The sequence below is a fragment of the Camellia sinensis genome, chromosome 8, assembly GCF_055761805.1.
Source record: "Camellia sinensis isolate YWXY chromosome 8, ASM5576180v1, whole genome shotgun sequence".
Taxonomy (NCBI): domain Eukaryota; kingdom Viridiplantae; phylum Streptophyta; class Magnoliopsida; order Ericales; family Theaceae; genus Camellia; species Camellia sinensis.
In genome coordinates, this window is record NC_138968.1 from 134,092,499 (window position 1) to 134,119,233 (window position 26,735).

Sequence of the window (26,735 nt, forward strand, 5' to 3'; positions counted from 1 at the left end):
TGGACCATAACTTTCCCAAAAAAAGTGCAGTAGACCATAGAAATTCTAGAGTTGGAAAAAAAAAAATTAATGCCATGACTTTTATAACTTTGTTCGCACACTCTTTTTTTAGTGGTTGAATAATACACAAAATAAAATTAGTATACAAATTTAAAATTCATATTTAAAGCAATGTAATGCTTTTATCTTCTACTCATTTATTTGAGAACACTACAATAAGAAAGACCTTTGGTGATAGACTGATTTTATCTCCAAATATCAAAGTTTCATCACTAAAGTGATTTGTGATGAAAAAAATTTGTCACCGCGTTTGTTGCCTATATGTTGTTGCTGAAAGTACCTGGTGACGAAAAACAGTTTCATCGCCTATTTTTTATTTTTGGCGACGAAATATTTCGTCTCCAAATGTTACATTTTTTCGTCCTCTATAACATCAATTTCGTCACCAAAACTAAATAATATTTTATTTTTGTTTTTTGCGACGAAATATTTCGTCACCAAATAGATTTTAGTGACGAAAGTTTTCCTCACTAATGATATAGATTAAGGTGACAAAAAAATTCGTCACTAAAATGAGCAGAAAAGAAAATTCTTCAATAACAAAAAACATTTTGTCACCAAATATTTCAATTTAGCGACGAAATATTCAGCAAATGTGACGAAATTATTTGTTTGGTACTATATCATTAGTAACAAAATTATTCGTCATGTTTTTTGAAAACTAATAGCAAAATTTTTTATTTCGTCACTGTAGACACCCCATTTTGACTGTCCTCAAGACTTGAATGTTCTTGCAGGTACATCCAGTGACAAGTTTGATTATTCGTCGAGCGCTCGAATTTTGCGACGGAATGTCACAGGTTTGAGCTTTCCAAACCCTGTATCCATTCTGCCCCTTTTTTATTATGTTTTTCTTGGTGCACTGCCGGCCATGATAAGGCACTGCTGGCCATGGATTTTAGCCTGCCAGCCATTGATGTGCCCTGCCGACCCTGGCCACCAGTGCATCAGTAGATATTTTCTAATATTTTGGTGCCAGTTGGTTGCACAGATTGGGGCATCTACTTGCACGCGGATGGTTAGATCTTTTCAAGAGGATTTTGTATCTTCTATATATAGGAGTCATCCTCTTGCATGTGGGTGGTTACAAAATTTTTTGAGCAAAATTTCCTCTCTCTCTCTTTAGAATTCTCTCTCTCTCTCTCTCTTTAGAATTCTCTCTCTCTCTCTCTCTCTCTCTCTCTCTCTCTTCCTATTTTGTGCTTGAAAGTGGGAATTCTCTACACATTTGCACTAAGACCTTTGACCAAACACCTTCACCTTGGAGTTGAGGTTCTTGGAGGCCTTGTTTGAGCTTCTATGAGTGGTTTTAGCTCAGAATTTTTGCTGTTTGTTGCTGTGTTTCAAAGGTATAAGGTTTACTCCTTTTAAGCTTTGTCTTAGTTACTTGCTTGGCCACCTTTGTGCTATTTTGAGGCTGGTTTTGGCATGTAAAAAGTTATGTTTTTCAGTCCTAAACGAGGTGGTTTGAGCCTTTGTGAGTTAGGGGGTTGTCCCCTCTTTTTGCTTTTTAGCTTGTTAAGTTTTTTGCACCATTTCTCATCACCTTCAAATCAAAATTTTTGGGCCTTTTTACCATTGAAACTTAGAGGTTTTTCAATGACAAAAACCATGTTTTAAGGTCCAAAATAGGAGGGGTTGGCCTCCCCTCCTTGTCTCTTATTTGCAAGTGTAGATAGCCTAACATATGAGCATGTTTTTCTACCCTTTTGTGATTTGATCTCAGCATGATTTAGCCACTGATTTGGCATGCTTTAAACCTATTTTGAGTTGCCTTGGCCATATGAGCCTAGTTTTGTATGGTTGTAGTGCAAATGTCTTCACTAGCTTTGTGCTTTAAGGCTTCTAACATGTTTTGCATGAGATGATTGCATGATATAGCATCATTTTACATGTGATTTCAGTGCATATACCTCTGTCACACTCTCACTTAGTTCACTCTTTCATTGCTTTTTGAGAGTTGTGTTTTGAGCCTTGTTTGCAAGCTAACATGTGCGCATGATTTTCTTGCCTTTTATGCTGCTATCTTAGCATGTTTTAGCCACTATTTTGGCATGTTTAAGCTTTGTCCAGAGCTGGTTTGGTCATTTAAGCTTGATATTGCATGCCTCTACTGTAGTGTTCTTCACTAGTTTAATGCTTTTGGCTTTTGAGCATATCTTGCATGTGTTGCTTGCATGATTTAGTGTCTTTTGCATACCATTTTAGCACTAAAAGTTTGCAACCTCCCTTATTTCTTCATTTTTCTATTTGTTTTGAGGGTTGGTTAACCTTATGATTGTGTTTAAGCTTGAGATAGAGCTTGTGCTCTATGATTGTGTTTAAGCTTGAGATAGAGCTCGCGCTTAATGGCTTTAACCCTTTTTTGAGGGTTCCTCTTAGCTAAAAGCATGATCTCTCTCATGTCTTGAACCATCCTTTGGTTGATCCCTCTCTCATTAGAGGACACTCATCTTGGACAAATTGACTAAGGAATGACTTGGTAATGCTAAAATGAATAAATAAAATGAATCAAATAAAACATGACCAAGATAAACATATATTGTGTTTGCATTGCATTGTGTTCAACTGGACGTTATGTTGAACACAAGGTGGATTGGTCCATTTCATATTCAAAGTGATGAAATGAGCCAATCTCCTTTGGTCTCCATCACCCTTGATCATGCATGATACGGGGGTGGTCCTTTGAGTCTTTGTTTTGTTTTATTGAAAGTGTACAACTTGGATCTTTGGCCATTATGCATTGAAAATGCTTAATTGGTGGTTTTGGATCCAAGAGTGCCCCTTCTTTGATGTTTTGAGATGATAATGAGAGGTACAGTACAAACATACCCTTGGAAAACCTTCCATTTTCCTCTGTTTGTGTTCTGTTGCAGTGTGGTGATTCAGCACACCAGTGGCCGGCAGTGGCTCACTGATGGCTGGCAGTGGCCCTATCCTTGGCCGGCAGCAAGCACTCATGGCCGGCAGGCCACTGGTGCACTCCTCAGTAGTGATTTAGTAAGATGGTGCAGAAAGTTCTTGGAGAAACCTTGCAAATAGAGCCTCTCAAGAGCAAGCCGGAGAGCTTTTCGAGGCGAAAACCGAATGCATGCATGTTCAACTTCTCAAGGCAGAGCTGTGGCAGTGTGGTTAATGTATTGCATGCCTAGTTAGTGTACACTTGGTGTTGTAGTTTAATTAATTAGTTGTTAATTAGTTTCAGTGTTGTAAGAATTAAGTAGCTTAGCTTAGTTATTTCCTTATTCTGGCTTGTAATAATTAGTCTAATTAGTTTAATTAGATTAGTTAGCTTAGCTTAGCTTAGATTAGTTTAGCTTATTCATTCGGACCCTCGTTCGCGAGGGCACAATATTGTAATAAGTGTGCGTGCGTATGTGCATGTTTTCCAACCCCATGTCTTTCTCCCTTTTATTTATCCTCTTTGATGGTTATAAGTATACATTTCTATTTCATAGTCATTACCTATATAATAAAAATCTTTTGTTATAAACTTGTAATAGAGACTATCAGAGTCCCGATCATTTTTAGCATGTGGGACCCGTTTATTTTTAGAGGTGGAAGGAAAGAGATTCGTAGTGAGGGCATTGAAAGTAAGGGGATTAAGTAAAATTGTGTTTATTTTGATGATAGTTGTTGGTGTAGGGATTATTAAATTATTTTTATATTAAACAATAAAACAAATAAAAAAATACAAAAACATTGAACATTAATGTTCAAAACAAATCCCCAACATGTAAAAAAATAAAAAATAAAATAAAATAAAATAAATAAAACAATAATTTTTACTTAAAAAAATATAAAAAATTAAACATTAATGCTAAAAAATAAGCCCAACATGTAAAAAAATATAAAATAAATAAATAAAAAATAGTCTGACACACTATTTCCTAATACTAAGTCCTAATCCCCTCCTCAAGCGCCATCCTAATTCGGAAGGGATTATAAATCCCCTCTTCATCTTCCAAAACAAATATAATATTAATGAATCTCACCCCCACCTCCACCTCCACCTCCACCTACATCTCATTCTCAATCTCAATCTTAATCCTCTCTCTATCTCCTCAAAACAAACCGTCTGAGTCAAGGAATGTGTGCGCCTGTTTTTGACGTAACAAAAGGAGTGGGGACCGTAAACAACATTTCAAGGACTCTTGCAATAATTCTTGTAATAGTGATTTAAGAGTGATTTGAAATGCATCACTTTCCTCGCTGTTCTGCATTTGCCGGACACTAAAGCTGGAGTTTACAACTCACCTTTCTTCTTCAACCTTCTTCTCCTAACAAAAGAAAACCAAAAACTAGTAGTCAAGAAGAAGAAACAGAGTTCTAAATTCTAATGGATCTGTGTTGTTGTTGCACTATTTATTATTATATCACTGCTGCTGCTATCATCACCTTTTTATTGTCCTCTTCACCTTTCAGCAATGCCCAACCTCCACCTCCTGCTTCTGCTTTACCTTCACCTCCACCTCCAACTCCACCTCTACCTCCAGTTCCATCTCCATCTCCTACTCTTGTTACAAAAAATGCTTCTGCATCTGTTGTTGTTAATAGTCCATCTCCACGTCTATCTTCTCCTTTTGTACTTCTACCTCCATCTCCATCTCCATCTCGATCTCCTGCTATTGTTGTTCCTTCACCTCGAGCTCCATCTCCATCTTCACCAGCAGATTCTTCTCAAAGAAAACCAAGGCAACTCATAATAATCATACTTGGGTCCATTCTCGGAGCTTTCTTTGTTGTTTTTGTTGTGGTTGCCTTCTGCTTTTATCTTTTTAGAAATAAAGGAGAATCCAAGGAACTTGATGAATCCTCTGTCAATCAAGTACCAGGGATTCTTACCAGGTTCTCTTACAAAGACTTGAGAGACATGACATGCAATTTCAACGATGAGATCGGGAAAGGAGGATTTGGGTCAGTGTTTCAAGGGAAATTAAACAATGGCACCAAAATAGCAGTGAAGCATCTCAATGGTTTTGATCATGTTAAGAAGTCATTCTTAGCTGAAGTTAAGACAATAGGCAGCATTCACCATGTCAATTTGGTAAGATTAATTGGATTTTGTGATGAAAAATCAAATCGTCTTCTAGTTTACGAGTATATGTCCAAGGGATCCTTGGATACATGGATCTTCCACAGGCACCAAGACCTTGGGTGGCAATCCAGAAAGAAGATCATCATGGATATAGCCAAGGGACTAACCTATCTCCATGAGGAATGCAGGCAGAAAATACTTCACTTGGATATCAAACCCCAAAACATCCTCTTAGATGAAGACTTCAATGCGAAAATTTCTGATTTTGGATTGTCAAAACTAATTGATAAGGACAAAAGTCAAGTTGTAACAATAATGAAGGGAATCCTAGGCTATTTGCCTCCCGAATGCTTGAAATCAATTTTCTCTGAGAAAGTAGATGTTTATAGCTTTGGTGTCGTGGTCTTAGAAATGTTGTGTGGGCGCAAAAATTTGGATAGTTCTCAACCTGAGGATTTACTAGATCTATTTAAGAGGAAAGCAGAAGAGGAACACCTTATGGATATCGTTGATAAATACAATGATGACATGCAGATACATAGAGAAGAAGTTGTGAAGATGATGAGGGTTGCTGTGTGGTGTCTACAAAGTGATTTTTCTAGGAGGCCTTCAATGTCAGTGGTGGTTAAGGTCCTGGAGGGTTCTGTAGAAGTTGAAAGCAATTTGGGTTATGACTTCACAACTCCTGTGGTACGAAGAGCAAACAGAGTTGCTGGAAACCAAGAGGATGCCACTGGTGCTACTGCTAGCCCATCAGTTTTATCAGGACCAAGATAAGGCAAGTAGTTTTCAACAAACAAATTACAGTTGATTGTTTGAAGTATTGAGTATTTCTTTCTCGACCTTTTTTCTTTTCTACTTTTTTTTTTGGACTAATAAGTATGTACAGTTCTCTGTTCACATCACTCTTGCCTGGATGTGGTTGAAATTTGTACAAGACTTATCTAAGAGTTGTATGTCTGCTTAATTTTGTGAAAGGTCTCGTCAAATACCCTGTTCACACACCCAGAGCCTCGAATGCCTAAATATGTGGTGAACTATAATTCAAGAGTTTTATTTGTGAAAATCACTCCCCATGGTACCAGGATTAATGCTGTTTTAGGTAGCGCATTTTTCACTGATAAAATTTTGACTCTCCCAATAATATTCTTCCTTTTTGGTTTTTCTTCAAGTTCTTCCTTCAAACATTCTGATCAAGTTCTGTAGTAAAAGGGAAAAGTATTGATATTCCGTGAGACGATGTGAGTTTCCCATGATTCAAGTAACAATTCAAGTAAAACAAGAGAATATCAATTATTGGGTTTTTCAAACTTCCTTTCCAAAAGATGTGTAGGACGGAACAAAGCCGGCTTATAGTTTGGAGAAACTCAGAGACATTTTATCACTAAAATTAATTTAATTGATGAAATATGTTCTTGAATTGCCTGGAAAGAAAACATTTTGTACATCTCTTAGTCTGCAGAATGTGCTTTTTATTGTTTTTTTCTTTTGTTTTTGTCTCAACTTGAGCTTGACTGGGAACACAAAAAGTGTGACACATGAACAAAAAATTCACTTTCACTTGCCATGTTTTTCATCTTTGCTTTCCCAGATACTGATCAGTAACAGGGGAAAAAAAAAAAAAAAAAAAAACCCAAAAACCGAATCTGTGTTGTACTATTTTTGTTTCTATCACATTTTATATCATTCTGCACATTTGAACAATTCCCAACCTGTCGAGCATTCAGTGGCCAAACTGTCCACTACATAGATAAAGTGCCTGGAATGCACATTTGATTCTCTTGCTATGAGCTCAAAGTCACTACTGATAATTTCAAAAGTAAACTTTGGCAAGGACGATATGGATTGGTTTTTGAAGGGACTCTTCTATGCATTGGCACCAAAGTTGCAGTGAAGCATCTTGATGGCCTAGGCCATGTCAAGAGTCTTTCGTATTCACCATCTAAACTTCGTAATAAGATTGGTCAGATGTTGAGCAGAGAAATCGCATACATTTAGTTTATGAATATATGTGTAATGGTGGATTTTTAACAGGAAACAAGAGGTTTCTCTGGCTTGGCTAACCAGAAGAAAGATCATCCTTTGACTAGTATATCTCCATGAAGAGTTCCAATAGAAAACTGTTCACTTAGATTTTAAACCCCCAAATATCATTATAAAAATTTGTCACCTTTGTGTCATTTTAATTATTATTTTTTAACAATTAACGCCTTAAATCAGTAAAATTAGTTCACTTTGTTCCAAAATCACATGAATTGATAACTGGTACAAGGAGCAATGAAGGGATATGTAGTCCCTCTCTAGTCCAATTAATACCAATTTTGTAAATGAGATTTGCATATGTAATTGAACTCCGTCCTTAAATGGCCTGATAGCAAGCTAAACAAGCTTGAACAAAAAACAAAAAACAAAAAACAAAAACAAAAACAAAAACAAGAGAAAAGAAAAGGGAATGAAAGCAAAGTCATTTTGAGTTTAAAATGAAATCATTCCACAAAATCCAAGAAATCGTATCATTACACTTTTCCTTGTAGTTGATGTAGATATTATCGGAGAATGATAGTGCCACCTTGATTTGTTCATGTGAGCTTCCATAAAGATTTGTTAACGTCATTAATAATTTGTTACAGAACAAATTAATGCCTTAATTGTTAAACTAGATAGTCCAAAAGATTAATATACTACACGCATCAAATAATGTAAGAAAATGTATCAGTCTGATTTCATGAAAAAAATAAAATGAAATTAGCACAAAAAAATATTAATTTTGTTCTCATTTTCTCCAAACCTAAATTACATTAAAATATAAAATACAATAAATGATTGATCTAAAATAAAATTAGATAAAAAAGTTAGGAATTATAATAAATTATTAAGAATAATTGTAGTTTAACTGAATTAATGTTAGAAATTATAAATTATAGGGTATAACGCCACTTGGCCACAAGCAGCATGCCCTCTAGGGGAACGCAAACATTATAAATTATTGGGTATGTTGTGAAGTAATCTTGATTGTTTGTCAAAAATGGAGGCTGAAATTCAATGCGTTGGTTGCTAACCGTATACGTATTAAATGCTTTCATACTGATAGCTGTATTTGCAATAAATATGTTCACACTGCTAGTTTATCTATATATATAGCTATGTGTGTTGAAAAATTCAAAGTGTGGGAGAAAGAAAGGAAGAGTGCTCTGTTTGTATGTTTTTCCTCAGAATTATTTTGAGTGAATTTAAATTTCAGTTTGGTTCAGTTTTAAACCTCTCATTGTGAATCACCAATAGTGGTTTGCACCCCACTCCCACCAACAATGGTATCAAAGCCGAAGGTAGCTTGAATTTGCAGACATTCTGCAAATTTTTCAAGAACAGAGTGTGTTTTCAAAAATTGCCCAGAAATCAAAGTGGTCGAAATCCATTTTTGATCACATCAGCTTGAAGCTCCCAACGAGACGAGAACAACCGTGAAAACTGCGGCGAAAACGGATCTCGGACGACTCCACACGCGCTACCAGAGGAAGAAGACATGTGATCCCACGCGCAAGCACGTGCCACATGCGCGCGCACCAGAGACCTAACGTCATCAACTGACGTCATCTAAGCCGCTGACCAGCTTTGACCAAGTCGAGCCAAGCCGCCGTTGACCTGAGCCGCTGACTGAGCTGAGCTTGAGTCGCGCCGCTAACCAAGCCGCGTTGACTGGGTTGTTGACTGAGCCGCTGATATCAGCACGCCGAGGATTAATCCAATGTGACGCAGCTAAGGTGCAGCCGCAGATCTGAAGCATCAAAACTATTTTGGCTTGATCTGAGCCATTCGGAGTCTGTTTCTGGTGATCCAATAGTACTTTCCAACTATTTGAAGTATTCCGGACACATCTGTGCGGTCAGAATTTGGAAATTCCATCCTAAAAATTTACCGCTTTTTAAAGACAATCAATGGCCAACACAAACAACTTCTTTCAACCCCAGTTTCCAAAACTCAACAAGGAGAACTATGAAAATTGGAGTATTCAAATGCAAGTCCTACTAGCCTCACAAGATTTGTGGGAGTTAGTGGATCGAGGATATGACGAGCCAGCTACTCTCAAAGATGAGGGAAATTTAAATGACGCTCAGAAAACGGCGTTAAAAGATTCAAGGAGGAGAGATGAAAAGGACTTGTATCTACTCTATCAAGGCATTGATGAGTCAAGTTTTGGGAAGATTTCAGCAGCGACAACCTCTAAAGAGGCATGGAGTATTCTTCGCAATTCACACCGTGGAATTGAGAAGACGATCAGAGTTCGACTCGAGGTGTTATGTGGCGAATTTGAGATATTGCACATGAATGAGAATGAGTCAATTTCTGAGTACTTTAACAAAACATTGACCATTATTAATCAGATGAGAAGATATGGAAAGAAGATGGAATCTCTTCAAGTGATAGAGAAGATTCTCTGATCACTCAGTCCCAAGTTCGAGCACGTAGTTGTAGCAATAGAAGAGTTCAAGGATCTCAGTGCCATGACCACCGATGAGTTGATGGGCACACTTGAGATTCATGAACAAAAGATCAACAAGAAGACTCCCTCAAGTTCTCTAGAGCAAGTTCTTCAATCAAAGCTGTCTTTCAGAGATGATAGAAACGAGCAAGGGGGGACATCACAAAGAAGCCGAGGAAGAGGTCGTGGTTACAATAACCGAACTTCTGGTTTTCGAGGAAGAGGTGGAAGAGGTCCAGCAAGAGGAGGAAAAAGTCAACCACACTTTGCTCCAAGAGGAAGAGCAAGAGGTAGAGGAGGTGGTTACAACAACCGACCAAGATTTGACAACAGTAATGTTCAGTGCTACTAGTGCCACAAGTTCGGGCATTACAGCAATGAATGCCAAAGTAGAGCAACAACAAAAGCCGGAGAGCAAGAAAATTTTTAAAGAGGAGGAAACAAACAAAGTTGGACCTACAGTCCTGTTTGTCCACCATGGAGACACTGAAAACCAAAAAATGTTTGGTATCTAGATTCGGGAGCCAGTAATCACATGTGTGGTAAAAGAGAGTTGTTCATTAAGCTTGACGAGACTGTACAAGCACAAGTCTCATTTGGTGATTCTTCAAAGACTCGAGTGAAAGGAAGAGGTAATATTTTGATCAAGCTCAAGAATGGAGATCATGATTACGTCTCCAATGTTTTATTATGTTCCTGCCATGAAGAACAATATTTTGAGTATGGGACAACTCCTAGAGAAAGGATACGACATCAGCATGAAAGATTGTCATCTTACCATCAAAGACAATCATGGTAATTTGATCGCTCGGGTGAGAATGTCCAAGAATTGGATGTTTGCATTGAACATCCAACATGATGCTGCGAAGTGTTTAAGTGCCATCATCGAAGACAAAGACTGGCTATGGCATTTGAGTTTTGGACATCTCAACTTTGGAAGCTTGAAGCTCTTGTCAAGCAAGAATATGGTGAAAGGGCTCCCTCATATTGCTCATACTAATGAAGTCTGTGAAAGCTGCATTCTTGGCAAGCATCACAGAACTACCTTTGCCAAAGAAATGAAGTGGAGAGCAACAAAGCCGCTAGAGCTAGTGCACACTAATGTGTGTGGTCCATTGAAGCCAATGTCAAATGGACATAATATATATTTTCTCACCTTCATTGATGATTATAGCCAGAAGACATGGGTGTATTTTCTTAAAAGAAAGTCAGAGGTGTTCAGTATCTTCAAAGAATTCAAAGCTTTTGTAGAGAAGCAAAGCGGCTACTACATCAAGACATTGCGATCAGATCAAGGTGGAGAATATACATCAGATGCTTTCGAGAATTATTTCAAAGAGCATGGAATCAAGCATCAAACAACATCATCCTATATGCCATAGCTAAATGGTGTTGTTGAAAAGAAGAATCGCACAATCTTAGATATGGCAAGAAGCATGTTGAAAGGAAAGGGACTGCCCAAGAAATTTTGGGCAGAAGCTATAGCGATCCCGGTTTTCCTTTTTGTATTTGTTGTACTCTGGAACTTTGGTTCCATGGAGTTAGTAGTTGTGTATCTTGTTGTTGTCCTTTAATTCCCTATGTTTGAATTTTAGGATGTGTTGGGCGTGTTTCGAGCAGATAGGTTGAGTTTTGGTCTCAAGTGTTGTTTCCCAGAGTTTTGGTGTTATGCTTGAGCGAGACATTCTGCGCTCGAGCGGAGTTTGCTTTTGGTTGACCGCTCGAGCGGGTCTTCTTGCACTCGAGCGGAGTTTACACACTCCCAGTATTTCGTGCCTCTGCAAAACTTCTGCAGATGTGTTTTTCACGCTCGAGCGTGTTTTCTTACGCTCGAGCGGGCTGTGCTCGAGCGGACCTATTGGCGCTCGAGCGGGTAGTGTTTTGTCTGTGAAAGTTCTGGGAGAGGGAAATCTATGCTCGAGCGGACTGGTTTTCGCGCTCGAGCAGATGTGCTTTATCTCTTTGTCTTGGAGCTCGAGCGGGCCTTCTTGCGCTCGAGCGGACCATGCTTTTTGTTCTGGACGCTCGAGCGCTGTGTTTTCCGCTCGAGCGGACCTGTCGTATATCAGATAGCAGTTGGGGATTTTTGAATCACTTTTCTCTTTTATTCTCTCTCTCTAACTTTTCCAAAATTGATTTTGAGAGCTTCTCTCTCTAGAAACTCCCTTCTCTCTAGGGTTTGATCTAGACAGAGTGCTTCCTTTCCCTTCGGCCTTTGTAAAAGTTGCGTTGATCGTCAAGGGCGTCGTTTTGATCCGAAAAGTTTGGAGTTTGGAGCACTTTGGCTTTGGTCTCTTCTCCGTTTGAGCTCTAACTTCGAGGTAGGGATATCCTACTCCTTCTCATGAGTTTTGTCTTTGAATTTTAGCATTTTGATGAGTTGGGGGTTGTTGGGTAATTTTGAGAAAGTTTGGGCCTTTGTGTAATTTTACAAAAGTTGGGGTTTTGTTTATATAAACTTATATGCATGTTTGGCATAGAGAAATGAGATCAATATTAGATTGTTGGTGAAAATGGAACCTTAGGGTTGTGATGTTAATTATGGGAAATGCTCTAATTACATTGATAAATTAATTGGTATAATTAATTTGAAGAAAAGAGGAATTAAATTCAAAATGTTGGAATTGGATGTGTATGGGATTAAAGGGTGTAGTTTGATTCGTTCATCGCTCACCTAGTTGAAATGTTGATTATATATCCATTTGGTGCATTTATTTTCAGTATAGAAATAACTGCTTTGGGCTATCGGTGGAGGATAGTCTTGATTGTTGTAGACACTGCATGATGATTAGGCAAACTAAAACTAATTGATTGAGTATACTATTGAATATAGCAACTGGAATAATACATTAATTCTATGTATTGATTGATTGTATATGATCTATATTTATATACATGTGTTGTGTGGGAGGAGATAAGGGATGTACTCCACGGTTTAGGGGAAGATAGGGGATAGACATCTAAACCGGATTTTGCATGACATTGATACAGAGCTATAATGTGTATCAAGTGTTGATTATGGAAGTGTTTGAATTGATTTGATATAGCACTAAAATGTATATCGTTATCAATTGTGATGTATAGAAGTGATTCTATGTTATGTTGACACAGCACCGAAATGTGTATCTTTCTCAAAGTGTGGGAATGGTTTATGTGTTATTGATACAACATTAAAATGTGTATCCCTCATAAATTTCGAAAGTGTTTTAAAGATGAGTCTAAAATCTCATTAAGTTATTTGGCTAGATGTTGAGCCTTGTTTTCAAACTCAAAGTTGGAAAAGACATGGGAAATGAAATGTAACATGGACTTAATGTCATGAAACCGAAATGTAATATATATCAATGTATCTGTGTTGACCATCTATCAACTGCTAATCTTTTAGTCATTGTTCATAGCTGGTTTAGTGTATTTCTACTGGGCTGTGGCTCACCCTTTATGGGACATCATTTTCAGGTACAGGTAGCATGCCACTTCCAAGAACATAGCTTGGGAGGCAAGAGGCAGTCAGGCTTTTGTCGTTTTGTGATCTTTTGGATGTATTACATGTAAATTCAAGCCAAGGGCTTAATGTGTAGTTGAGTTAGTACTCTCTTTTTTTGTAACCAAGTGTTAACTTGGAAAGCTGTAAGCCCGTAGGGAATTTGCTTTTGTTGTTAACATGTAACACTCATTGTAAAGAACTACTCTGATGAATAGAAGAATATTTATCTTTTATACCAATGCATGTCTAAGTTGATGGGTTTTAATGTTATTATTTTGAGGGCGTTACAGAAGCCGTATCATGTGCTGGGTATCTACTAAATAGATGCCCAACCAGGAGCCTTCACTCTATGACTCCAGAAGAAGCTTGGAGTTCACATAAGCCAAGTGTCAATCATCTTAGAATATTTGGGTGTGTTGCGTACACCAAGATTCCAGAAGCAAGAAGAACCAAGCTCGATGATAAGGGAGAAAAATGTATCCTTGTCGGATATGGAGACAGAACAATGGGATACAAGTTGTATAATCCCATTACCAGAAAGGTGATCATGAGTAGAGATGTGATATTTAAAAAAGAAGAAGCTTGGAACTGGAATCAAGATGGAGTTGTTAAAGATGCAGAACTCATTCTTGAAGATTAAACATCAAAAGCTGCGGTTGGAATCACAAGAGAAATTCAAGATGAGCCACAAACTTCTCCACATAGAATACCGGCACCTAGATCGCCAGTTTCTCACAAAAATGCTGCATCATCATCATCATCATCATCATCAACATCAACATCATCAGATGATAGTTTTTTCAAACAATCAAGACCAATGAGAAATTTGCAGGACATATATGAAGCTACAGAAGAAGCAGATCTGAATTTGTTCTGCCTACTCGCAGATAGTGATCCACTTACCTTCTCAGAAGCCATCGAAGAAGATAAATGGAAGAAAGTAATGGATGAAGAAATTCATGCCATTTAGAAAAATGACACATGGAAGCTTACTAGTCTACCGGAGGGGCACAAACACATTGGAGTGAAATGGGTATACAAGACAAAGAGTAATGCACAAGGCGAAGTGCAACGCTACAAGGGAAGATTAGTGGAAAAAGGTTACAAGCAGAGAGCTGGAATTGATTATGGAGAGGTGTTTGCTCCAGTTGCCCGGTTGGAGACTATCAGGGTAATGATTTCTTTGGCTGCCTAGCACAAGTTGCAGATTTATCAACTTGATGTGAAATTTGCATTTCTTAACGGTTTCCTTGAAGAAGAAATCTATATTGAACAACCTTCGGGGTATGTTCAGAATGGGCATGAAGACAAGGTGTACAAATTGAAGAAAGCACTTTATGGACTGAAGCAAGCTCCACGTGCATGGAATACTAGAATTGATCAGTATTTTCATGACAATGGTTTTGAAAAATGTCCATATGAGCACGCACTATATTTGAAAAAGGAAGCTGATGGAAGCATGTTGCTTGCTTGTCTTTATGTTGATGATCTAATTTGCGCCCGAAACAATCCAGCCATGTTCAAAGACTTTAAAAGAAGCATGGTCCAAGAATTTGAAATGACAGATATTGGATTGATGGCTCATTTTCTCGGCATTGAAATGGCACAAAGAAAAGATGGAATTTTTATTTCCCAAAGTGGCTATGCTAAGAAAATTCTCAAGAGATATGGAATGGAGAATTGCAATCCAGTGAACACTCCTGTAGACAATAGAATGGAGCTCAGAAAAGGTACGAAGGCAGGTGATGTGGATCCAACTTATTTCAAGAGCCTAGTTGGAAGTCTTCACTATCTTACTTGCACCAGGCTAGACATACTCTATGGAGTAGGACTGATTAGCAGATATATGGAAACACTGGATCAGTCACACCTTTATGCAGCAAAGAGGATTCTTCGCTACATCAAAGGTACAGTCGATGATGGTTTATTATATAAACCAACTGATAATTTCAGTCTTGTTGGCTACTCAAATAGCTACTGGGGATGTGACTTGGATGAACAGAAAAGTACTACGGGATTTACTTTCTTTATGGAAGATATAGCCTTCACATGGTCATCCAAGAAGCAAGCCATTATGACATTATCGACTTACGAAGCTGAGTATGTTGCAGCCAACTCAGCTGTGTGTCATGCAATATGGTTATGGAACATGCTAAAGCATTTGGGATTTCCACAAGAAAAACCCACTGAGATCTATGTTGATAATTGCTCAGCAATTGCATTGGCAAATAACCCAATTTATCATGAAAAAAGTAAGCATATTGACACCCGCTATCATTTCATCCGAGAGCATGTGAAAAATAAAGAGGTGTAATTATTTCCTTGCAAATCTCAAGATCAGCTTGCAGATATTTTCATGAAGCCATTGAAAAATGATCTGTTCAACAAAATAAAGAAAATGCTCGGGATGAAGCCGCATGGAGAATCAAGATTAAGGGGGGATGTTGTGAAGTAATCTTGATTGTTTGTCAAAAATGGAGGCTGAAATTCAATGCGTTGGTTGTTAGCCATATACGCATTAAATGCTTTCATACTGATGGCTGTATTTGCAATAAATATGTTCACACTGCTAGTTTATCTATATATATAGCTATGTGTGTTGAAGAATTCAGAGTGTGGGAGAAAGAAAGGAAGAGTGCTCTGTTTGTATGTTTTTCCTTAGAATTATTTTGAGTGAATTTAAATTTCAGTTTTAAACCTCTCATTGTGAATCACCAATAGTGGTTTGCACTCCACTCCCATCAACAGGGTACAATAAATTATAGGGTACAACGCAAGCAGCATGCCCTCTAAGGGAATTGCGCAAGCATTAAGACCTTACTCTGACACCAATTGTAGGATCTCAGCACTTGCCATCTCACCAAAACCATAGATAGAGTGGTAAAGGCGCAACTTTATTCCCTTAAAGGGTATAGTTCCAAGCGTCACAAGTTGACTGTGACTCAACCTTACCCCGGGCCTCTACCACGGCAGGATGCTAGTTCAAACTCAGGCTAACATAAATTATATGCATATTATTGTAATTTCACATCTATAATTAACTTGGTTAACATCATAGTTTGGTCTAAAATCACATGAGACTTTGTGTCTATATTTGAGTATAATTTTCGACCTCAAATAAAAAAAGGTGAAACAAATTTGGGAAAATATCAAAAAAATGAAAAGTAAAAAAAAGTAATTACAAATTAATGAAAGTACAATAGTTATTTGCACAATTTAGTGTATAAATTATTTGTACTGAGTTTTGTATTATTTTTCCACTTTTCATTTTTTATATTTTCCCAATAAATTTTACCCCAGACACCCGTTATAAAACAAATAAAATAAAATTGACCCTAAAAAAAGGAAAATTATTTTGGACATCTAATTTTGGACCCTTGAACTAAATCCAAATGATGTGTCACAAATCACATCACTTAGAAATCCTACTAAAATATAAAAATTATCTAATGAGTTTTTACCATATCATTGAGAGTCCAAAATTTAGAATCCAAAATGGGAGATGTATCATTACTACTTAAAAAAAAGGTCATCTAATTTGCCCTTTGCCTATGCTTCCTTTCATTACCTCCCAAACATGGTGTTAAGGGCACATGGATTACATACCAGTGGAAGAAAACTTCTGTGATCTCTCTCTCTCTCTCTCTCTCTCTCTCTCTCCTGAAACGCTCTCCTCGCTCCACAATCCTCACTTTCTCCTCCTCCATTACCGTTGGCCCAACCTCCATTTTCTGCCAAACCCCTCCGTGAAAGTTAGGTTGTATTTGATTTAGAAATTTGAGGAGGAATTTAGAAAAGAAAAAAGAAAAAAGTAGGTGAAACACTCAAATCCTCCATTATCGTTGGCCCAACCTCCATTTTCCGCCAAAACCTCTCCGTGAAAGTTAGGCCGTATTTGGTTAGAAATTTGAGGAGGAATTTAGAAAGAAAAAGGAAAAAAGTTGGTGAAATTCTAAAATCTCCCAACCATAACGCTGTATTTAGTTAGGAGATTTGGAAAATGAAATGAAAAATATGTATGAAACTAAGTAAAATATAGATATATTTTATTCACATTTCACATATCTTTTCTCTTTCCAAACACAGTTCATTCATAAATAATTGCACAAATTTTACTTGTTTGGTCTTTGTGGAAATTACACTCTCTTATTACATAGCTCTTTAGTTGGTTTGTGAATTAAAATACATTATTTGACTGAAGAGAAATTTTATAATACACATTTCATTTGAAGTGTACCATACATACATTTAGTTACGATTTTTATAGTTTTTAGTTATAATATATTGTGATGTTGGTTATGATATGTTGATTGTAATATTATTTTGATTATAATCAAAAAAAACTTTTGGTTATACATTATTGTTTTGTTATAACTTTTTTTTTTCCCCCTTTCTAATAAGACTTCTATAAGATTGAGTTATAAAATTTATAGTAATCAAACCTATAAATGTCATAACTTACGTATATAGTACATACATTTTAAGGGTGTATACCATAATCTCTCTCTAAAATCTAAATATAATTTATCTAAAATTTTAAAAGATGAATATAATTCATCTTAATTTTTAACTTGCCTAAGTGTCAACACAGAGTGAAATAGCACATCATACATCTTTTCGAAGGTGCAAATCACTTTGTTTGGTTATTTCTATTTTTTTTTTAAATTAAGTTTTTTATTTTTCATATTTTTTTATTTTTAGTGAATTTTTTTAAATATTTTATGTAAATATTTTATTTTTTAGATATAATAAATTTATATACACTTAAAAAATATAACAATCGTGATTTTTTTTTAAATATAAAAAATATAAAAATTTAATAAATTTTTGTATTTTTTGTTGTATTTAATCATTTTTTAAGTACATCAAGATTTAAGTGGATCTAAAAAGTAAATAAAAAATTGATTAAAATATTTTTAAAAATCATTGAAAATCTAAAAATACAAATTTAAAATTTAAAAAATTATTTTGAAACTCCAAACCAAACTGATAGCATTTTAGAAAAAAAAAATAAATTAAGGCTCTGTTTGGTGGAGCTTTCCAAACAGGATTCCACAACATGATTTGAGTGCTCTGTTTGTTTACAATTTTTAAAAATTGATTCCACACCCACTTTTCAAAACACCTCTACCCAACCATCCTTTGGGACGTCTCCCTCGATGTTCGGCTGCTTGATTGAAACTGTGTTCACGTTTTTTTTTTGGCACATGTTATTTTTATATTTTAAATAAAAAACATTTTGGGATTTGTTTTTAAAATTTTTATGAGTTTTGAATAGAATTTTGAGTTGCGTGTTTGGTTATGAGTTGTAAATTTTTTAATCAATTATCATATGTCACATCACTCAATTCAAAATTCTTTTCAAAACTCATAACCAAACAAATTTTCCACACTTAAATCATAATTTCAAAACTCACAAAGTTAAAATATAACTCTATTATCAAATCATAATTCTAAAGCCCTACCAAACGCAACCTTAATTTTCTGAAATGTAAATCCTGACAAGTGAAATCATCCACTGTGATACCCCTGTTCCGTAATATGTTAATTGGTCCTTAATATGAGTATGATTATGTGTTTAATATGATTTTGTGTGTCATTATGTGGTCTTGAATTTCTATCTATTCACCGTAGGAATATCTGTTTGATTTATCTGCCTCGGAAATTTAATTAGAGGCCTTATCGGCCACAGAACCCGAAATTGATTACGCCATTGGGATTGGCATAATTTTTGGAACCTATGGTGAAATTTAATTGAAAATTGATTCGGGTCAGATTAAATCGATTAAATCGGTGAATTAGAGCCCAATTATCTTATTAATATTATATTGGCCTTAGTGGGTTTTGCTGTGAAGCCACTACACTCTCTATCCTCTCTTTTTCACTTCATTTTAGCTGAATTTGGGACTCAAAATAGAGAGAACCGGCTGTAGAGAGAGAGAAGGAGAGAATTGTGTGATTTTTGGCTCAAGCTTGGGAATTTGAAGATTAAGCTCAAGATGTGGCTAGAACTTGAGTGTTTAAGGCTCCTAGGTGAGTAATTAACCCTTGAATCATGGGTTTTTGTTTGTTATTTGTAAATTCAGAGTTGAATAAGAATAAAGAACATGAATTTAATTGAGTATGATGAAATTGAATTGGTTTTGTTGAATTGAAAACTAAATTGTGCATGCATGTAAGAAATTGTCTTAAATTTGCATGTTTGAGCTTGAAATACATGATTCATGTAGAGTTTTGGTTAAAGCTCATGATGTAATCACCAATTGTATTATCTAAGTTGAGAATCATCACATGCATGTACAAATTATAAGGTTGAATTCATGACATTATTATGTTGGTAATGAGTTTGGTGGAAAATGAGCCATGCATGTGTTTGATTCATGAGATTAAGCTCCATGTTGATGTATTCTAGTGTTAGTACCATGTTAGTACAAATATATGTGAGATTGGAGCCAGTGTATGCAAGAAAAATTGGTTGAAAGTCGATTTGGAGCTCAAGAACTCATTCTGGAAAACCCATAATTTTGGTGTCCGCATGAGCGGGGGGAGGGGGGGAACTACCGCTCGAGCGGGAAATACGTGCTCCCAACACTTTTTGCAGACATGGTGTCTGCTCGAGCAGGGAAGTTGGCGCTCGAGCGGGGAGCTATGTAGACAGGCCTTCCGCTCGAGCGGCCGAGTTCACGCTCGAGCGGGGATTTGATGTAACCAGTACTTTTGCAGGCCCTAAGGGTCCGTTCGAGCGGGGAAGTCCACGCTAGAGCGGGGACCCTATTTTCTGAAATTCTAAAAATGCATTCTGTGTTCTATTTTCCGTTCCCTTTCACTTCTAAGCACTCTTAGGCATACTTTGAGTATTGTAATTGAATTAAAGAGATAAGAATGAAGCCTAAAGAGGAATGTGTGAATTGAAGAACGAATTGAGTTATTTGTGACCCATATATGTTATGTGATGTGTAGGGTCAAGCTCCAGGACAAATCTACAAGTCGATCACTGTGAGTAATATCTTAACAAAAGATGTTTGAATATGTTGTTGTCCTATTGCTTACCTCTATGTAAGCCTGTAAGTTCATTAATTTGAATGGTGGACAATGTCTGATATGAAAGTTTGCAATGGGCCAGAGGCTGCTTTGACAAGAAATAATGAATGGGCCAAAGGCCGTTTTGACAAGCATGAATGAATGGGCCAGAGGCCGTTTTGATATGAATGATTGGGCCAAAGGCCAGTTTGACACGAAAGTGTGAATGGGCCAAAGGCCGTTTTGACATAAACGAATGGACCGAAGGTTGTTTTGACATAAACGAATGGACCGAAGTTCGTTTTGACACGAACGAACGGACCGAGGTCGTTTTGAGATAAATGAATGGACCGAAGGTCGTTTTGAGATAAATGAATGGATCGAAGGTCGTTTTGAGATAAACGAGTGGACCAAAGGCTGTTTTGACATGAACGAATGGACCGAAGGTCGTTTTGAGATAAATGAATGGACTGAAGGTCGTTTTGAGATAAATGAATGGTCCGAAGGTCGTTTTGACATAAACGAACGGACCGAAGGTCGTTTTGACATAAACGAATGGACCGAAGGTCATTTTGACACGAACGAACGGACCGAAGGTCGTTTTGAGATAAATGAGTGGACCAAAGGTCGTTTTGAGATAAATGAATGGATCAAAGGTCGTTTTGAGATAAACGAATGGGCCGAAGGCCGTTTTGACATAAACGAATGGACCGAAGGTCATTTTGAGATAAATGAATGGACCGAAGGTCACTTTGAGATAAATGAATGGACCGAAAGTCGCTTTGAGATAAATGAATGGACCGAAGGTCATTTTGACATAAACGAAAGGACTGAAGGTCATTTTGACATGAATGAATGAATGGGCCAGAGGCCGTTTTGACACGAATGGATGGGCCAGAGGCCGTTCTGACATAAATGAAAGTATAAATGGGCCGAAGGCCAGCCTGATATGAACCACGATCACTTGATTTAAATTGTGTATATATATATGTTAAATAGAAGTATGAATTGGGCCCAAGGCCGTTTGGAGTATGTTGTTCTACATATCGTTTGTATGACTTCTTTATTTGATATTATTCACTAGGCTATCGCTCACACTCATTCATGTGTTTGTAGGTGAGCCAAGAGAGGTCCAAACCCAGCCTCAGTGAAGTTTGTGTGGAACAACCAAGGTTTTGAAGAGTCAGCCCTTGCGTCTCACGAACGAGACACGTCTTCTCCCTTTTGCTATCTTGTGTCATTTTGTCATATTGGCGAGGACTTTGGTTTACGTTTGTATATAGTTTTGCTTGGCTGACTTAGATTCGAATGATCCTGTATGTACAGAGGTTGTGCTAGTACATATTTTGATGTGAGTTATTAATATGTATTTGTATGATTGTTATGATGTGCCATGTAAGCACAGCTCTATGGACAAAGTTTTAAATTGCTTCCGTTTGGCCCCCATTAACTCTGTTAAAATACGTTTGGTTTGGTTTGGTTTGAGGCCGTAGGTAATCTCATTATTACTGGCCGGTTATGTCCTTAACCAATGGGGGCGGGTTTGGGTCGTGACAGAGTGGTATCAGAGCACGAGTTAATGACTTACACACTTGTTCAAATGAGCAATAAGCATCTAGAAAAGATCTAGGATGCATTCATGTGATAAATGTGAACTTAGAAGCATCAAGAATATGCTTAATTGTTTCGATATGAACAGTTATGTGTTATAAATTCGTGAATTTCTTGCATTATAAACCATTGGAATATGTATGCTCTCTAGTATATGCATACTTGTGAATCTTTTGTATAAAGTATAGTGCAAGTTTAATCAAATGGTGAACTTTAATTATTTTCTGATGATATGAAATGACAAGTTCCCTGAAATGCTTTGTTTTGCATGAGTGAATGACTGTTTAAATTTTCTTCGAATGTAATTGTGGTATCCTTAGCAGAAACCCTCGCCCGGGGGAAACAATACCGTGGCTTATGAATGAGATATGTTACCCGGTACCGAAGGTTCCATTATGGAACTTGTTATGCTTGACCAACATGATATGTTACGCTAAAGGAAATACCACACATGATTTGAATATGAGATATGAATTGTTACACTACTGTGTACAATAAAATTTGTTTTGTTATAGTGCACATATATGAACATATGAACCATGAAAAGTTGTTTATGTGCATTCGATTCTGCCAATGGGTGCCTATGTGAAACATGAACATGATTTGAGTATATAATTACTTAGTAAATGTTCAGCATGCGATCTTTGATAAGTATGCAATTATCTGTTACGTATGTGATTTATTGCGTACGATATGTGAAATGAGAATATAACAATGTGCCTATGTGCGAATGTACCCATGTGTATCTGTGTTTATTTTTGTATTGGACATCCCAGTAATTGGCAAGGTTTAATGAGAGTTTGTGTAGAGGGTGGTTAAATTAAGGGCATACGAACTAGAAAGCTCTTCCACAGCCCGACTTGATAGACTGGGAAGAATGGTACAAGAAATGACAAAAATCTTAAGACAACAACGTCAGTTGCTGCTATGGCAAGAACTTTTGCCACCACCAGTGTAAGAAACGCTGAGGGGTCGTTGTCGAATTTTGGGAGCTTGTTATAGGTGTGGTAAAATGGACTATATGGTAAGGGATTGTTCCCGAACTGAGCAATGTGAATAAATGTTCTGCCTCAGCTAGATTCGTACCAGTGGTAGGAATTGCTACTCAGGATAGAGTAATTACACTCATCCCAGAAAGCACTCAGAATATTGTGATTGTTATCCTAGGTATCTATATTGTTTACAAACAAATGCTTATGTGTTGATTGATTTTGAATTAGTACATGTGTACATCTTTGCTTGGGATATTATTTGATTCGAATCGACATATCCTTTCGTATCTACTGCATGTGTATTTAGATTGGTTGGACCCACAAGATCGAGACCGCATTCATTGAATGTGTATGTTCCATTTGGGGAAATTTGTGAAATGCGTATTGGGGTATCGATTAACGCTGCACATGCATATGTACATCTGAATCTATGCTTAGGGTGATTTGTTATATTACTGTTTCAATGGCTAAACCACTGAAAGTATGATTCTGTGATCGTGTGACTGAGTTGAGCACCCTAAATGATGAACTCTATAATTGTGAGACCATGTATTTTGATTGGTAGGAAGTTGACAGGATTAAGTGACTATACTGGGCTCGACTCATAAACCTATGCTTTTGTGGCTAATTTGGAACTTTTGCGTAGCAATCCTATACTATGTGTACCTGAGGAACTCTATTTAATGTGTTACTGTGCACCATGTTCTTGCATATAAGACTTATTTGAGAATTGCTATACTAATTATGATACGTACCTCCCGATACGAATAACTGCATGCATATGCGACTACCCCCGAATTTATGTAGACAATACCGTATTGTACCTGATTTGAAACACTTTGATATGAACTATTGTGGTGAATGATTCTGATATGACCTTGAGAACTGATGAACTTAGGGCAGTTGAGAAACCATCACCCATGTACCTAAGCAGACGAGTATGCCTTACAGAACTGAATGTGCCCTATTTGAGAAAAAATTTATCTGATTCGAACTGATAGAACCTTTGCCTGATATTGTCTTGATGGAACCCTCATTTGATAGAATCTGATAGAACCTTTGTTTGATTTAATTTGGTAACACCTGTGTCAGGATTGGTTTGATAAGACCCTCTATCTAATTTAATTTTGTAAAAAGGGATTGAGGATTGCCTGTAAATAAATAGCCAAAATATTCTTGCCAGAAAAACTAATAGACCCAAAACTTGAATCTGTTTAGAGTACTTGACCTATTTGAAAGACCTTTTGTGGGTTATGACAGATTGATCTAACCATGAACACCATTGAGAACTATCGAGGACATATGCGTTGAAAATGAGCCGAATTGTACAAATCTTGTGATTGGGTGTCTTAAGGAACGATGCTTGTGTATTGTCCCATCCTTGTTGGTTGACGCTATGGGGACAGATGATGGTAGATTGATTTGATTATAAGTAGTACTGAACATTTGTCTTTGACTGATCAGAATATGTTTTGTAAGGGAGAGTAGTTGCTTCAATGTTATCAGATTTTGGGAAATCAGGTTAAAGTAAATGGTATTATGTTTGTTTTGATGACATTCTTGGGGCGTCCCTTCGTGCTAGGGGACGTTAAGCCTATGTAGCACCTTTGTTGAGATATCTCTTTTGCCACCGACGGTCTTGTACGGGTGGGTTTGTCTAATCAATCTCGGGCCGGCCACCGATGGTCGTGAACGGGTGTGCTTTGGTCCCGAGGCAATTATTTGTTTGCTTTGTCCCAAATGTCATCTCTTGAGATCATGTAGATGTTATTAACATCCAAAGAAGCTTTGAAAAACCCTGATTATCCGAATGTGTGTGGATTCAGTACGCCTTGTGTAAATAACTGCTCAGTGCCATTATATTCTGCAATTGGGGCTCTGAGGATGTGTAAATTGTGTTTAACGCGTGTTTGACTATTTTTAATACTACCTTTGACACCGTGGGGATTAAAATGTGAATTGCCTTATGCTTTCGACAACCATCAGATAATATGGAGAGACTTGATGGAACGGGGAATTAAATGAATTGAGAACACGTGTATTGTGTTAAAAGTTGACTGCTTCGATGTTCTTGTGCTTTACAATTGGTGCTATGGGGATATATGAGTTACGTATGTCGTGTAGTGGATTGTTTTGTTGTTATCCTTTGTTGGTTCGGGAATCTGTATCTGGATCCATTTTGTGTTCCTGAAAACTTTTGATTGACCTTGGATGACCGTGATGAGTCACTAAACTAAGTACTGAATTGGACTGTAAATTGCGGGATTATTGAAGAACGAATTGAACTTCTGTGACAAGGAAATGAACCGAACTTCTGGGGTAAAGTTAGTTAGCATTAGAAATAAATATGTTGGCGACCTATTGTGAAGAAGAAATTGTTGAATTAGTGCCTAAATGTTTTCGGTACCAACAAGGCAAAGTTGAATAACAGATATTGGCAAAACTACTGCAATCTCTACCTCTATTTCGGAATGGAAATAGAAATATGTGACTACAAATTTCGTTGTGGGGCTGCCTTGGACGCCCAAGTGTAAGTCCCGTTTGGGTTATTGTGTACAGAATTACTAAGATTGCTCGTTTGCATGGGATCCTAGTGTCTACTGTTTAGACAGGAATCCTAAAATGTGTCTTAATTTTGACAAGCCTTCAAGAGGCAATGGGAACTGAATTATGATTGCTTTCCATCCGAAAATCGAAATGTAACTAGAAAGAACTTTTGGGAGAAATGCTCCAAATACGTGTAGTAGATTTTTCGGGGAGTTTGGGAGATCCATCCATTATTGGCAGACTTTGCTTACAACCATAGCCTACACTTTAGTTTTGGTGTGACACCATACAAGTCTTGTATGGAGGAAAAGTTGAGTCTTTGACTGATTGAGAACAAAGTGTTGCTTGATTTTGAAACTAAGCAGATAACTATCAAAAGATTGGAACCATTGAATAAGAAGGTATTCCGAAGTGTTTTTGGCTAAAGGTAAATTAAGTTTGGAGGACCAAACTTCCTAAAGGGGGGAAGACTGTAATACCCCTGTTCCGTAATATGTTAATTGGTCCTTAATATGAGTATGATTATGTGTTTAATATGATTTTGTGTGCCATTATGTGGTCTTGGATTTCTATCTGTTCACCGTAGGAATATCTGTTTGATTTATCTGCCTCAGAAATTTAATTAGAGGCCTTATCGGCCACAAAACCCGAAATTGATTACGCCATTCGGATTGGCATAATTTTTGGAACCTATGGTGAAATTTAATTGAAAATTGATTCAGGTCAGATTAAATCGATTAAATCGGTGAATTAGAGCCCAATTATCTTATTAATATTATATTGGCCTTAGTGGGTTTTGCTGTGAAGTCATTACACTCTCTATCCTCTCTTTTTTACTTCATTTAAGACCACAGAGTTCCAGACTTTGACACAAGGCAACAAGACAGTGGCAGAATATGACCGTGCTTTTACTGAGTTGGCGAGATATACGCCTCACATGGTCGATGATGAATACAGAAAGGCCAGAAAGTTCGAAAGTGGACTGCGCGAACCAATTCAGGATCAAGTTAACATGCTCAATATGCCAACCTACGCCGGGGTGTTGGACAAGGCCATCTTGGCAGAGGCTAACTTGAATCGATACCAGAACTCAGGAGAAAATCAGAAGAAGAGGCAGAACTATGATAATCGCCGAGCTCCGTTTAACGCCAAGAATAAAGCGAATGTGGGTAGCTCCAGCAACTCAAACCAAGAAGGTAATACTAGGTCGACGTGTGCAAGCTGTGGGAAGCCGCATTCCAGAGTTTGTCGTTGGGCATTGGGAGCCTATTTTGAATGTGGTGAAATGGGCCATCGTGTGAAAGGCTGCCCGAAGGCAAGGACTGATGATGGTAAGAAGAATGGAAGTACCTCGGGCTATGCACAGAGAAATAACATCAGAAGGGCACAGACGAGACAGGGCAGAGTTTTTGCATTGGTACTAGGAGACACTCAGAATGCTGAGACAGTAGTGTCAGGTATACTTCCAATCTGCTCTCAAGATGCATACATATTAATTGATTC

General features: G+C 37.2%; 2 protein-coding genes across 2 annotated transcripts; both read left to right on the forward strand.

Moving 5' to 3' along the window:
* Positions 1-4,238: 4,238 nt before the first annotated feature.
* On the forward strand, positions 4,239-6,164 carry LOC114258233 (putative receptor-like protein kinase At5g20050). The gene has a single exon (XM_082883530.1). The coding sequence runs from the start codon at positions 4,400-4,402 to the stop codon at positions 5,873-5,875; it is 1,476 nt and encodes a 491-aa protein (XP_082739656.1). The 5' UTR covers positions 4,239-4,399; the 3' UTR covers positions 5,876-6,164.
* Positions 6,165-9,033: 2,869 nt separating this feature from the next.
* Positions 9,034-9,537, forward strand: LOC145798067 (uncharacterized). The gene has a single exon (XM_082885532.1). The coding sequence runs from the start codon at positions 9,034-9,036 to the stop codon at positions 9,535-9,537; it is 504 nt and encodes a 167-aa protein (XP_082741658.1).
* Positions 9,538-26,735: the final 17,198 nt, after the last annotated feature.